This window comes from Chrysemys picta, chromosome 21 (genome assembly GCF_011386835.1).
Source record: "Chrysemys picta bellii isolate R12L10 chromosome 21, ASM1138683v2, whole genome shotgun sequence".
In the NCBI taxonomy this organism is placed as follows: Eukaryota; Metazoa; Chordata; order Testudines; family Emydidae; genus Chrysemys; species Chrysemys picta.
Genome location: NC_088811.1, coordinates 4,082,447 through 4,096,706, shown reverse-complemented (window position 1 = coordinate 4,096,706; position 14,260 = coordinate 4,082,447). Strand labels below are relative to the sequence as shown.

General features: G+C 44.3%; 1 protein-coding gene across 14 annotated transcripts in view; it reads left to right on the top strand.

Moving 5' to 3' along the window:
• Positions 1-14,260, top strand: part of PRDM16 (PR/SET domain 16) — a 453,301-nt gene that overhangs the window by 365,716 nt on the left and 73,325 nt on the right. Inside the window, exon 1 of one of the 14 annotated variants that reach the window (XM_065575152.1) lies at positions 842-919. The exons of the other annotated variants lie outside the window; for them this stretch is intronic. Coding sequence (XP_065431224.1) covers positions 857-919 — 63 coding nt within the window. The 5' untranslated portion in view covers positions 842-856. Of the gene's footprint in view, positions 1-841; positions 920-14,260 lie in introns of those variants that run through there. 14 annotated transcript variants of the gene reach the window in all.

The window sequence follows — 14,260 nt, the reverse complement described above, 5'->3', positions numbered from 1 at the left end:
TGACAGGGGACTTTGATGTGTGAGGTTATTGGGATACAGCATAATCCACCAATACACCTTATAGCAAGGCCTTGGGTGGCACGGGCCAGCCCCAAGAAAGCACATTAGGTGGAATGCAACATGTTTCTATTTAAGTGTGTACATAACGATGCTATCAGAGACCGACAGGATGGGTAGGGCACAAGGCAAGGCCTGGGAGGCCCGGTTTCAATTCCCTGCTTTGCTACAGACTTCCCATGTGACCTTAGGAAAGTCACTAAGGGTACGTTTACACTGCTGCTAGGAGCAAGCCTGGGTAGACAGGCGCGCACTAGGTCGGCTTGAGCTAGCACGTTAAAAATAGCATGGCTGTTGCCTCTCAGGCGGCAGTGTGGGTTCTCAAGTCCACCCCACTCCCTGGCTCAGAGCTTGGGGGGCTAGCTTAATTCTCCACCAGAACTGCCATGTCCACACTGACATTAACTCGAGCTGAGCTAGCGCGAGTCTGTCTACCTGTGCTGGGGGGCCCACTCCCAGCTCCAGTGCAGACGCGCACTTAGCATCTCTGAGCTCAGTGCCCTGTCTGTAAAATGGGAATAGTAGTACTGCCCTATCTCCTAGGAGTGCTGTGAGGAGAAATACATTAAAGATTTTGCAGTGCTCAGTTACTACAGTGATGGGGCCATGTCCTTAGATAGCTAGCACTGCCAGAACACATTCCATCTCAAAGCACTTTACGAGCATTTACATAATTGTTTAGAGCCAGATTTTCGTCTGGTGTTGGCAGTAGAGGGGACGCCAATCTGGCAGAACTTCCGCCGCCTGCTAATTTCTTCTCCTGATCCCATAGATGCCCTCGCATGGAGCATGGCCCAGGATGGGACGGGGGACTGCCTCTGCTCGACCTTATGAGGATACTCCCCCAGAGTTAATTCTGAGGGTGAGTGATATCCACTTCAGTTGAAGGAATGGAGAGTCTTCCTTACGGGTGCTTTGGAGCAGTAGGTTGTGGGGATATATGTGGACCTGTACTACTGTGGGGGAGCGGCATGGACTTATTGAGCTTCTGATGATGACTCAAGATCTGCAGAGATTGGGACATATGTAGCTTTAGGGGAGCAAACTCCCTACCCGTTCCAAGGGGAGGAGACAATAGGGGGTTCGGATTTAGCCATGCTTAGTTTTTAAGTTAATGAGGAGACATCCAGGACGAGACATCGGTAAGACAGACCGAGAGGCAGGACTGGATGGAGAGGGAGTAAGTTCCGACTGGAGAGGTAGATTTGTGAATCATATGCGTGAAGATAGTAGCTGAAGCCATGTGAGCTCACCTAGAGAGGGTGCTGCAGCCAATGGGTTCTAAGGTCGACAATCATGCTGCTTTTATAATACACTTAAAAGGAAAATGTAAAAAAGATGCACTCGATACAAATCTTTTCCTTGGATTTATTTCTGTTTAATCACTTATGAAAGTTTTACTGACTTCATGTAACAGATTTGCTAACCACCCATAAACCATGTTTTGCTGCTTTAATTAAACCATTTCTATCCATGAGGTTTTATTCACAAACTGACAACATCAATATCAACATATCTCTGGCAGAGTAATTAATAAAAGCAGGCAGCTCATGGGAGAAAACATATGTGTCATGTCATCCTTGTAGATTCTGCTATTGTATAGTTCATTCAAAAATGCCAAGAAATGTCTCAATTAAAATGCTATGTGGTGTATGTACACCCATATTTAATTTGGGATAATTGACTCTGTTCTGTTCATCCTTGAGAACACATGGGGCTGCCAGATACATACGAGAATTATTTGTACCATGGAAATACTGTACAATTAGATTTTTAAATGCTACGGGATTAGGTTTTATTAAACTCTTTCAGCAGCGTTTCAGGCTATGAATAGATGCTTGAACTTACCATGTAGGTGCTTTCAAAAGGAATGTAGGTAATATTGTCAGGCATATGTCCTTAGTTTCTCAGTACGTTTCTATTAATGGTGTTTGTATTTTGTGTGCTGAAGAATTGCTAAAGGAAAAAGGGATTTAATTTTTTCCTCTTTATCATTCCTATCATGATTTTGTTATAACTTGAAGGAAGGTTAAGTAATGCTTCATCTCGGATGCTATCTGGTGTCTTTTATTTAATACATCAAAATAATGCCACAAGGAAGTTGGGCAAATATTCTTTCCAACTGCAAAGGCATCAGTGAGGACTTTTTTGGGTGAGGCTGCAAAGTACTTGGATGTTCCTTATAGTTTTTCCCAAAAATTTTTTCAAAGCTGGAAGAGATTATCTTGAAGACATTTGGGAACCACATTCAGGTTTACATACAATTAATTCCTTCCCTTCATCGTTTAATGATTCTCATATCTTTTCTTTTCTGACCGGTTGGCTTGGGTCTTGTCTTGTGTGTGGCTGGCTTGGCTTTTTCAGATTGCAGGCTTTTGGGGGGCAGGGAATATGTCTTATTTTAGTGCTCAGATACCATGGTGATATAGCAACCCAGACAGATACATCAATTAGTTTAAAAATCATGTACAATATCCCAATAATAATAAGCAAATCCTGTGAAACGGGCAAACATTTAACCCCCTTTTACAAGTGAGAAAATGAAGACACCAAGAAGTTAGGTGACTTGCTGCTGAGTGAGTCATCAGCAGAGCCAAGAGACCTACCCAGGATTTCTGATTTGCAGTCCCTTGTTTTAACCATGTTTCCTCCCTTACGTTAGGACAGATCTAGAATAATAAAGTGCATGTTAACTTTAACTCCATGGGCTGGACAGCTGTCTGGCTCTGCAACATCTTAGCAATAGCCAGTAGCTATTGTTTTTTTCTTTTCTGATTCATTTTTGGCCTGAAATCAGTGAATTTTAGAAATGGAGGAAGCATTTCCCATTGGATCAAAACAATTTTAAGGTAGATCAAAATATTGGACTCAATTGCCTGGCAGGTGTGTCTTTAAGATTGTGAGAATAAGCCCACAAGGAAAGGAAATTCTGTGTTGGAGCTGTCAGATTCCCCTTAACACAAACCTGCCTCACCTAGGCAATCACAACATATCTAGTATGTCGGATTACGTATTGTTCCGAGATCCCTGTTAGTGGATCGACTGGGCTGCAATGTCTCAGCACAATAAGCCTGGGTCAAGGTATTGGTGCACACCTTTAATGTCGACCTTTTATTCTGGGTTTGTAATTACACTTTTGCCTTAAAGATGTCACCTTAAACCATCTTCTGACACTGAGATAAGATTCCTGTGATACTAGATCTTAGAGTTTCAAAATATATGTTTCTGAAAATACCCAAAAGGCAGATTATTCATTAAAATCAATTCCCTGGAGTATGTAATTTTATATTTAAACTGGCCTGAGCTAAAGTTCATCCTGAAGGCACTGGAGACCAGACATGCAATTTACTCTTATACCACTTTATAACTAAAAATGTACTTTGTGATGGCTAACAAGATATTCACTTAGTTTCCTCAGCCTGAGAGCTCAAATCCAAACCATCCAGCTTAATAATGAAGTAAAATCAATCCTTCATTGGCACGATTTTGATCAGAGTATCAAATATGGATTAAGGGCCAAATGGGCTGACCAAAACACAAAAGCAGCAACTACCTATATATAGCTTGTCTACCTGACAAACAATAGGATATAAGTCTGTGTAACTATTTGAAAGACGTGAACATTAAGAAGGGAGGATAGTATACAAGAGTATAAGGATTGTAAGCTATCTGAGACAGGGACTGTCATCTTTCATAGAATCATAGAACGTAGGACTGGAAGGGACCTCAAGAGGCCATCTAGTCCAGTCCCCTGCACTCAAGGCAAGACTAAGTATTAGACCATCCCTGCCAGGTGTTTTTCTAATCTGCTCTTAAAAACCTCCAATGACAGAGATTCCACAGTCTCTCTGGGCAATTTGTTCCAGTGCTTAACCACCCTGACAGTTAGGAAGTTTTTCCTAGTGTCCAACCTAAACCTCCCTTGCTCAATATAACCCTGTGTTACTTATCTGAACAGTGCCTAGCACGATGAGGCCTTGAGCCTCTACTGAGGACGAGGAACTAACGTAGTATAACAAGATAGAGAAGTAGTAATGGGATGAAACTGGGTGGAGGAATATTTAGGCTGAATGTCAGGAAAGAGGTCTATGCAACTATCAAAGTCTCCCTGTGGAAGTGATGAAAACCCCACTGCTGGAATAATTTAAAACTAAACTGGAAAAATCACTGGAGAATGTACTGTGGGGAATGGGAGATGGACCAGATGACCTACCAGGCCTTTGCCATCTCTAACTATTATGATTCTACAGCAACACTCAGAGTAGCTTAGGAAGAGAAACAGAATCAGCACAGGGCGCTGGGAGTGTCTCATAAAGGGCCATTAACAGAGGCAGCTGCGGTCTCTCAATTCAATGGGTTCTCTATACTAAACTGCTGAGGGCACATCTACCACCGGCAGCAGCACCCTCTGCTCCACCACTGCAACCCTAATCCCGACCCGGTGAGGAAGGGAGGCCCCAGTAGTGGGGCTGGTGGCTCCTGTCACATGGGACTGAGTCTGGCTCCTCACTTCAGGCGTTCTGACCTGGTGCACGGGGATGCAGTGCTATTCAGGTTTGGCCCGGCTGCCCCTCAATCAAGGTTGCAACCCCAGGCACCAGTGACCAGTCACAACGCCACTCACTCGGATTTGACTCACCACAGCCCTCCATCATGATGGAAGGGTTGCGAAGCCGAACCTGAGTGGCATGCACCCCCATGCACTGGGTTGCAATGCTCAGAGTGGCTTATGTGCAGTTTCTGTAGGTACAGTTAAGTTCAGAAACCCACACTAACGCTGCACCTAGCCAGTAACATTAGAGATGTGCAAGTAGGTGGATACCTCTGAAGCACCCTATAGACATGCACACTATCAGTGTGAAGGTGCTGTCTCTGCAGGTACTGCCATACACAGCAAGGTGTTGCCAGGGCCACTGGAGTGTAGATAATAGCATATTATCTGCGGGTCACACAATGCATATCAGGCCTCACACCTTTCCTTGGCAAATGCCCTTAAAATGCATCTGGACAGGGTCATGTATCTCTACTTTGGAAGTCAAAAAGACTTTGATCACTTCCACTGGGAGCCAGCAGGACTTAACAGTTAGAACAGGAGACTAGAAGTCAGGACTGCTATGTCCACAGCTGACTATCTGTGTGGCCTGGAAGGCAAATCACTTCGCTTGCCATGTCTCCGTTTATGTGCACCTGTGGAAGGGGGAATAATACTTACCTGAGAGGAGCGTTAAGAGGGTTCATTCATTTACTTCTGTAAAAGAGTTTTTAACTCCCCAGATGGTAGGCACTACATAAGTACAGAGAGTCGAAACAAACTGTCTAGGACAATGGTGTCCAGCCTGTGGGTTGCCTCTGGCCCTGGGGGCTCTAAATTGTAGTTCTCAAGGGCAACTCTATTAATAAGGAAAGTTGTATCTGATTATGAATTGAAAGCTCCGCCCCCCCCTTCCCACAATCAGGGCTGGCTCTAGCTTTTTTGCCGCCCCAGGCAAAAAAAAAACAACAAAAAACCGGCAGCCGCAGGGAGCGCGTGGAGGGCGGTCAAGGCGGCTTGCAGGGGGGTGAAGGGCGGTACCCGCCCGCTCCCTCCGCCCATGGGCAGCCAGGCGCTGCAGCCCGCTTGCAGCTGGGCGAGAGGGGCGCCCCCCTCCGGCCTTGGGGTGTCTCTCCCGGCTGGGCAGGCTCCAAGGGGGGCCGACACAGGCAAAGCTGGCTGGGATCTGCGACCTCTGCGTGGGGCCGGCATTGCAGCAGGGCTTAGCACAGTGCAAACGGCGCTGGGATCAGTGGGGCCCGCCCCACCGCTGCCTGCCGGGCCGCCGCAGAATCCTCCCTCCCTCCGGTGCCTGCCGGGCCGCCGCAGAACCGTCCCTCCTTCCAGTGCCCGGAGGCTGCAGGAGGTGCTGGCTCAGCCGCTCCTTTAAAGGTGGCTTGGCCGGGCCGGGCTCAGAGCAGCGCGGGAGGCGGAGGCCGGTGCAGGCGGCGGGGAGTGGCGTGTCCCGGGGAGCCCGGCAGCACGATGAGCAGCAGGGATCACTAGTTCCTGCCCCCTCCCGTGTCGGGGTACGTGCCCCTTCAGGACTGGGCTGGCCGCCCCAAGATTGGCCGGAATGCCACCCCTTACAATGTGCCGCCCCAGGCATGTGCTTTCTAGTCTGGTGCCTGGAGCCGGCCCTGCCCACGATACTTCAAATGTACGAAGCCGCTCCAACGCTACAGGGAGGCAGACCAGAATGCTGCCTCCCCAACTGCCTTCCGCTGCTTCCCCTGCAGCTACAGGAGCAGCTCTGGTATGGCCCCCCATGCTCTGAGCAGCTGCTGTCACTTCTCTGCTGCAGCTGATCACCAGCTCCCCCACCAGCCCTGCACTGCAGGGCAGGCAGGAGAGAGTCGCTCTGGCTGCTCCATGGCCTAGGGGGCTGTGGAAGCACCAGGGAAAGCAGACTGGCTCACTTTCTCTGCGCCAAAGTGGGGCGCTAACACCAGGTTGCTTCCCCCATCAACCCACAGAGCCACCCAGAAGAAGTTACAGAAGGAGTGCGTGCACAGGTAGCTCCCAACAGGGACATAAAGAGCACTGAAGACAATGAGTCACAGCTTAGGCAAGCAAAGTAACACCTGCAGAGTGTGGGTATGTGCCCTGCGTGGTTCTCTACTTGCCCACGCTGCGCCTCCCTGGCTCTGCTGCTGTTTTTTAGCACTAGAGTGTCCCACTGCCTCCCCACTACTGGAGCTTTGCTGGAGCCTTTCACTGGCACACGTAGCTACACACAGCAGTGCGGCTGCAGCTTGCATTCCACTGTGGCATGTAGCTCTCTGTGCCCTGCACACTGCCGGCAGTTATCTGTAATGTAGAGATAGCCTACACGTCAGAGGCCCTGTCCTGCTGCCAGCTAAGGGCAATCTCCCATTCATTCAAGGGGTAGAGGTCTGTGTTGTAGGGGCAGGAAGATAGGAGTTCTACCTCCAGAAAGTCCTGGCACAATGGTACCACAAAGTACTAAGTAGCTACAGATTGGTTACAATGTTATTGGATTTTTTTGTTTATCAAAGAAAAGTTCATGGACAGCTTTTATGCAGGATTGTAATTGCTTCAGCAGGGTAGGAGCCTCCGATGTTGCTGCGGAACAATTGTGCAGCCTTCATGTTCTCGTTTTTGCACCTCCTTTTTGGTTAACATCAAATATAAAGAAAATAACACATTTCAGCTTCATGATCGGTGAGCAGCACGTTATTACTGTGAGATGGCCGTATCATTTGCAAAGCTCTTTAAACAGAGGTCTTTGTTCTTGGTTTTGGTCAACTAAGTTGATTGGGAGGGAAATCTACAAATATTCTTTTATTCTTTTCTCCAGTGCCAACCAAGTTCACAAACTCATCTATTTCACACCTTCTGAAAAGCACGAGAATCATCTGCAAAGCAGCTGCCTTACTCATTTCTGGCAAGAAAGGTTACAAGGACTGTGCTTCCCCATACATTTGTGGCACCTTTGATGGGGGGGTGCTTCCTGTGTAAATGAAACTTCGGTTCTGATATGCTCAAAGCAATATCAACCCTGGGGGAGGGTACTGCTTTTCTTTTTCGTTTTCTAAACCTCTCTGCTCACAAGGCATAAGGTCATGGCCAAGGCTGCAGTAATGTGCAAGCTCTTGGTTTATAACATTGTGCGATTTAATGGTAGTATGTGAAAAAATGTATGCTGTTAGATTAATGTTTCTAACCTGCTTGAACACAATAGCACATGCTGACATGAGATTGCAAATCAGAGGTAAGAACGGATTGTATTCTTTTTGCACTGGAGATAGTTCAGTGTTATATGTCTCATCACAGGTAGACGCTGTACATGAATTCTCCTTTTTTTAAAAAAAGTGGTGAATTTAGAGCTGGTGAAACTTAGGTCCAAAGTTCATCCACCAAGCAAGTACAACATGAACAGTTTCTAGTGTGAGCTTTACAGACACAATGATCCTGCCAAAGTGTCTCAAACCATGACCTCGGGATAGTGTGGCAGGGAGTTCACTATTCATGACTCATTCCATTTTTTGCCCTCTCTGCTGAGTCTCAAAAAGGGTCCAAATGCGATGGCTGATTTTGTGACTAGACTACAGCTCCCTTCACGATTGCCAAAAAATAGTAACAGAGTTTAGTCATTTCTAACCTGAATCCCATTTGAACTAGTAATAGGCATCAAATCCCCATTACCAATGACTTTAGCTCTATTGTGGCCCTGTATGTGTGTTTCTTGGGATGAGAGCAGACGTACAGGTGAATTTCAACAGAGTGAGACCTAGAAAATGCGTCTCACTGGGATGAATGCAACTAGCACTAATAACATATGAACTAATGTGTCATTCTGCAAAATGACTTTTCCTTAATCTGGAGAGATTTTTGAATTGGATCATATTACAATCATATTTCTCAGAACTTTTCCTGACAGTAATTGTCCTAATGCTTGATTTTTGGCACTATGGATAAACCACGACGTTTTTAGTGGGGAAAGTTGCCCAGGTACCCATACAAAAAAGGAGGAGAAGAGTGTAACAATCAGCTCTAAGTACATTCTCATCTTATTTTAATTTAAATTCCTATGCATCAAAATGATAATACACCACAGCTCTGATGTTCCAAACCTCAAATGTCTGAAACTCCCTGTTAGCTGAAGCAGAGTCATATCTCTCAACATCTATTAATTGAATTGAAAATGCCCTTTATTTCTAAAACCGTAGTTATCTGAATTCATTCAACATTCCCCATGTCATCTGGCTAACTGAAGTTATAATTTCTTTGGTGTATTATTAATGATCAAGTAGAATCTGAGCACTTTTTTAGTTTGGTTTTCGGGGGGGGGGGGGGGGGGGAGGGAGGAGGGTTCCAAGAAGTTATCAGCTAGAAGCCAATATTCTTCCACAGAAAAGGCCTGTAAGAGACCTTAAGACAATGTTATTTCATATGGCACTTCTCATGCTTGAGCCTTCAATTGACTTTACAAAAGCTGTAAAAAGGATGGTATTTTTAAATTAGTATTAGCAGTGGGAATGGGCATTTGAAGTTTCTGCTACTATTCTGGCAAGAGTGTGAAATGTGGCAAATGGTTTTGGCACTCAGGACTTTCAATGAATCATTCTGAAGAGGCCTACAAGTTCATGGTGCTTCACAACTCCATTCCCGAAGCTTTGAAAAGAGAGAGAGAGAGGTAGTAATAAGTGATTTAAAACAAGCAGCAGTAACGCCTCTGGATGTTGGTCTAGAGCAATACACAAAATCTTTTAATGGAAGTTGATTAGAGATTTAAAAAAAAACAAAAAAACAAGCTACAGTTTCTCCATAGCGGTGGACCCGTTTGAGTATCGTGCTGGGAACCTGCTGATTCCATGGCTTGATTTCAGCAGAAAGACGTGCATTCTGATTTTATCACCACTGTTCGTTTGTAACACAGTAGCATCAAAAGGCATCACCTGCGTTCAGCATCCCCTGGTGGTGGGCGCTGTCAGAGACGGTCACTGAGCTTGCAATTTAGGTACGTCAGACAAAGGGTGGGAGAAAGGGAGCATTGTGATCGCCATTTTACAGATGGGGGACCGAGGCACAATGAGGTGAAGTGATTTGCCCAAGGTCACACAGGCGATGTGGGGCAGACTAGGAATTGAACTCACACCAGCCAAGTCCCATTCCAGTGCCTTGCCCACAAGAACATCTTTCCTCTCTCTTGTTTACTCTTTTCAGGGTCTGTTCAGCCCATAGAAATGCAAAAGACAACAAGAACTGAAGCCTACAAATGCCCATTCTCCCTGCAACTGCAGGAGATCAAGAATGTAGAATATACCTTTCTGATCTTGAGGAATGATCTCTGTTCATTTCTTCAGAGGAAGCCAACAATACCCAGAATAATCCCTGCATGGCAGTTTCTTGGGACTTTGGCACCCGTTGTGTTTAGCATCCAGAAAGGAGTTCCCTGGACCAGAAGTCAGAAAACACTGACTTGTTGCATCACCTTGAGCAAGTCTCTTAAGCTGTGTCTCTTCAGTTTACCCATCTGTCATATGGAAATAATGATTTGGCTAGTTGACATGCTTTCATTAGAAAGAGACGGTTCCGTGCTATATCGCCCTTTTTAAATGATAGCAAGCCAGTCCTACCCAAATCATGCCATATTCAATCCTTTCGAACAGCATTAGAAAAACACTTGTGCTGTTCTGCATGCTTCTGTTTCCCGCACACCTCCCCAACCCCCCCAGTCAGACTGGAATTAGATTGCATGAAAGTCTAAATCTCAATGTACCTACAAATATTCGGCATCTTTTGTTTACCATGTCAAGCACTTCTGTTTTAAGTACATGCCTCTTTTTCCATCCACAAGGCTCCAGACATTGATGAACGATTAATATTAAAATATAGCAGACTATTGCTTTTGTGGTGTTCTGGTTTTTGATAAAGCAAAATGCACTTTGAAAAAAAGATATGTTCTGAGCTCTTTCTTGGGAAGAAAGTTTCAAAGTTTGGGGTGTGTGTGTGTGTGTGTTGTAAAGAATCAGACAATCCCATTTCTGACTTGTGTGTACAACATCTGTGATCTGATTCGAACATTATTTTTTACAGCCTACTGTTTAATTTAAATCAGTGTGGTATGAATTACGTTACTGGTGGAACACGAGCTTTTGTTGAGATAAATGCTTGCCATCAGCTTGAAACTCTTCTTCTGTTTTGACATTTTTACTTTCTGGTTTTCTGCACGATGATTAGCTGTTGCTGTAAAAGTTTAGCCTTTCCCTCTCAAGGAGAGTGAGGTTGTGGGGGAGGAGGCAGGGAGAGAGAGAGAGAAAGAGAGGCGAAAAGATTACATGCATCAGCAGTAATTAGCATGAGTGGCACCTCTTTTGACATACTGTATTATTTAGAGTTGGCTTCTGTGTAATGAACCTGCACCTTTAAAGCAAGAAAATAAGCAGGGATCTTTTTACGGGAGAAGAAAAGCAGAACAGTTGTTGATTTTTATCATAAGGTTTGAATTTCTCATCCTTATCCCTTTGCACAGAGGTTGCCCTGTTACGTAGATCAAGTGTGAGTTCTGTTAAACCTTCTAGTACATGCTGGGTCTGGTTGCTTTCTAGAGACGGAAGATGCTTACATGGAAATCCTGTTTAGTGAGCTCTGGAGACAAGTATGCTATATTATTATTGCTGCTGTTGCTCTCTCTGGTGAGATTTTGTATTTACAGTCAGGTCTAATGTACACTCAGCTGGAATCAATCTGCTGTGCTTGAAAGACACGTCCATGTAATAGAATAATTTTTTATAAGGACACTGCAATTTCTCAGGCTCTTTATCCCCACCCAAAGCCAGCTTATACATTGGAAATATTCACTGGCAGTTCTCTGTTGGTACATAACAGAACAGCAATTAATAATGGGCAGACCTTCAAAAGGCTCGAAGGTTTGATTCAGATAGGAGACAAGAAATTCAAAGGCCTTTCCAAAGTTTGTCTGAGCTTATCCAGACTCTCTTGGTCTAGAAATTGAGCATGACATTTTGAAAGAACAGGCTGTTTTCATGGGATTTCTAGTAGTCTTTGGGCTTGGTTTTGTGGGGTGGGGCTTGGAGGAGAGGGTGTCTTGTCCTTCCCCTATGAAAAAATAAATGAAATAAATCACCAGAACAGTCTTTCTTGCAGGACACTGGTATTTCTGCTTCCACGCCTTGCTGAAACCAGATAATGTAGAGGCAAATATTATCTAGAAATAGAAACATAACCTGACAAAACATTTTCATTTCAGCTATGAGTTTGGTTGGAGTGAAAGGTCAAGACCAATTTTTTTTAATCTGAATTTGTTTATTTCCCATCCCTTGTAGCTGTTTGTTGTCATCGCTAGACCGGTTAATGGGAATAAAGCTGCCACCATAAGACACGAACCCTAACTGGATTGGCTCATGGGTGCATTTTTTCAACCCAGTCTCAATAGTTGCCATTAACATTCTTGTTTCCAAGGAAAGACATCTTGCAAGGGTTTCTTTTTGCTTCGCATATTCTGAGCTTTCCAAGCTATTGGAGATGCTATTTTTTGGTATAAATAATAGTAATTTTTAGTTATGCAGTATCTCCCACAATCTAAAGATCTGAAATGTGTTACAAATCTTAATGAATTTAAGCCCCATGATGTGCCTAAGAATAGTAGTTACCCCGATTTACAAATGCGGAAATTCAGGCACAGAGAGATTAACGCAATCATTAATGGAATCTGATATTGCAATAATTTAATCAAATACATAACTTGCCTCACATTAGTGGTCCCTTTGAAATAAATTAGACTACTCACATGAGTAAAGTTATGTATGGGCATAAATATTTGCTGGATGAGAGCCTAAGCAACTTGTCCAAGGTCATGTGAGAAGTCTGTAGCAGATCCATCAACTGAACAAAGGTCCTGGCTCCTGAAGAAATCACCCTTCCTCCAGTCCAGGGGTAGGCAACCTATGGCACACGTGCCGAAGGCGGCATGCGAGCTGATTTTCAATGGCACTCACACTGCCCGGGTCCTGGCCACCAGTCCGGGGGGCTCTGCATTTTAATTTAATTTTAAATGAAGCTTCTTAAACATTTTAAAAACCTTATTTACTTTGCATACAACAATAGTTTAGTTATATATTATAGACTTATTGAAAGAGACCTTCTAAAAACGTTCAAATGTATTACTGGCACGTGAAACCTTAAATTAGACTGAATAAATGAAGACTCGGCACACCACTTCTGAAAGGTTGCCGACCCCTGCTCCAGTCCTTGTTATCTTTATCACATGGCACTCATGTTCTGGATGGGGAGGCGCCTCTCAGTCATGTAGGCGGGGCTTAAATTTAGGCCAGACATTGTACTTTATGCTTTATAAAGTAGTTCTGTGTCAGTATCCCTCAAAGCTCTTCCTGTGACTCCAAGCTAGTGGGGAGCCAGTGAACAGGGCTGGTTCTGTTGCATCTCCCGTTGACTTTTCAGTACTATGACCTGTTTTTGTCTGACACATTTCTTATTAACTCATTGTCAGATCACCAGGAAGCCTGGTTAATTGCAGGCAGAGCGCTGAATTTATGAGTTCATCCAGGCTTCGTGTCTACACATTGACAGAGGTGTTTCTCTGGACAGTTTTTTTTCCTCTTCATTTTGTTGCAAGAATGGACTTTCTGTTTCAGTTACTTTTAAAAGTCATAAATTGTAGCCATTTTTTCCTTATTTTTAAAAAAACACAACAAAACCTTATGGCAACAGTTTATTGCTCTAAATCTGCTTGTGGGTCATTAAAGAAAAAAACCTCCCTGACTCCTGCCAAATAAAATTCGTACATCAGCCAAACTGTCAAAGGCAGATCCTGCAACTATGGGATGAGAAGGTTTATTGCACTCTCAGCTTCTGGGGAGTAGTGTTATAGCAACAGGACGCTGGGTCATTGATGGCAAACTCATGGGCGCTTCATTTCTTCATGCACACTGGGAATCCATTAGGCGAACTGACGACAGATCCGCAAGCATTCCAGTCCATATGGCACACCTCTGCTAAAGCCAAATGTTGGACTCTGCCCATTAAACTGTGAAAGAAACAACCCAATGGAGAGCCCACAAATTAGAGAAGCAGGAAACCTCAAATGATGTGCAAAAAAAAATTGTAAACGTTTAAGAGAATTTTTCCATAACTTTAGCTTCATAACTCAGCATTTCTGATGTTAATAAATTACAAGCCGGAGTCTTTGCAAGATCAATGAGCCCTTTGGAGTCAGATCCTGAACGCTGTTCAACAGAAAGCAGAGGAAGTTGCAAAGTGAGCCCTGGAACATGACAACAATTTCCTTTTCGCTAAATAAAAATGCGTCTGGTCAGAACTTTACACCTGGCTCCAAAATTCATCTCTCTGTAATGGGCCTTTCCAAAACCCCTGATACAAACACACCTGAAGTCAGGAGCGTTGGAGGATTGTTTTAACTGAAGAGACTAAAGAGGGGAGAGAGAGGAAAGCTGGAGGCAGAGAAACTGAGATCAAGCCATGGCCCTGCAGCATGGACAGAGAGGAAGGGGTGGATTATAGAAGAAGACGTGACATAATTTGGATGTGAAGAGAGAAAGAAATGAAGGAGTGTTGCTTAACCCTAGGTTTGGTGATAGAATGATGAAGAGGATAGTGAAGCTGTCAAATGTGATAGAGAAATGGGTGAGAGAAGTCATGAAAAAA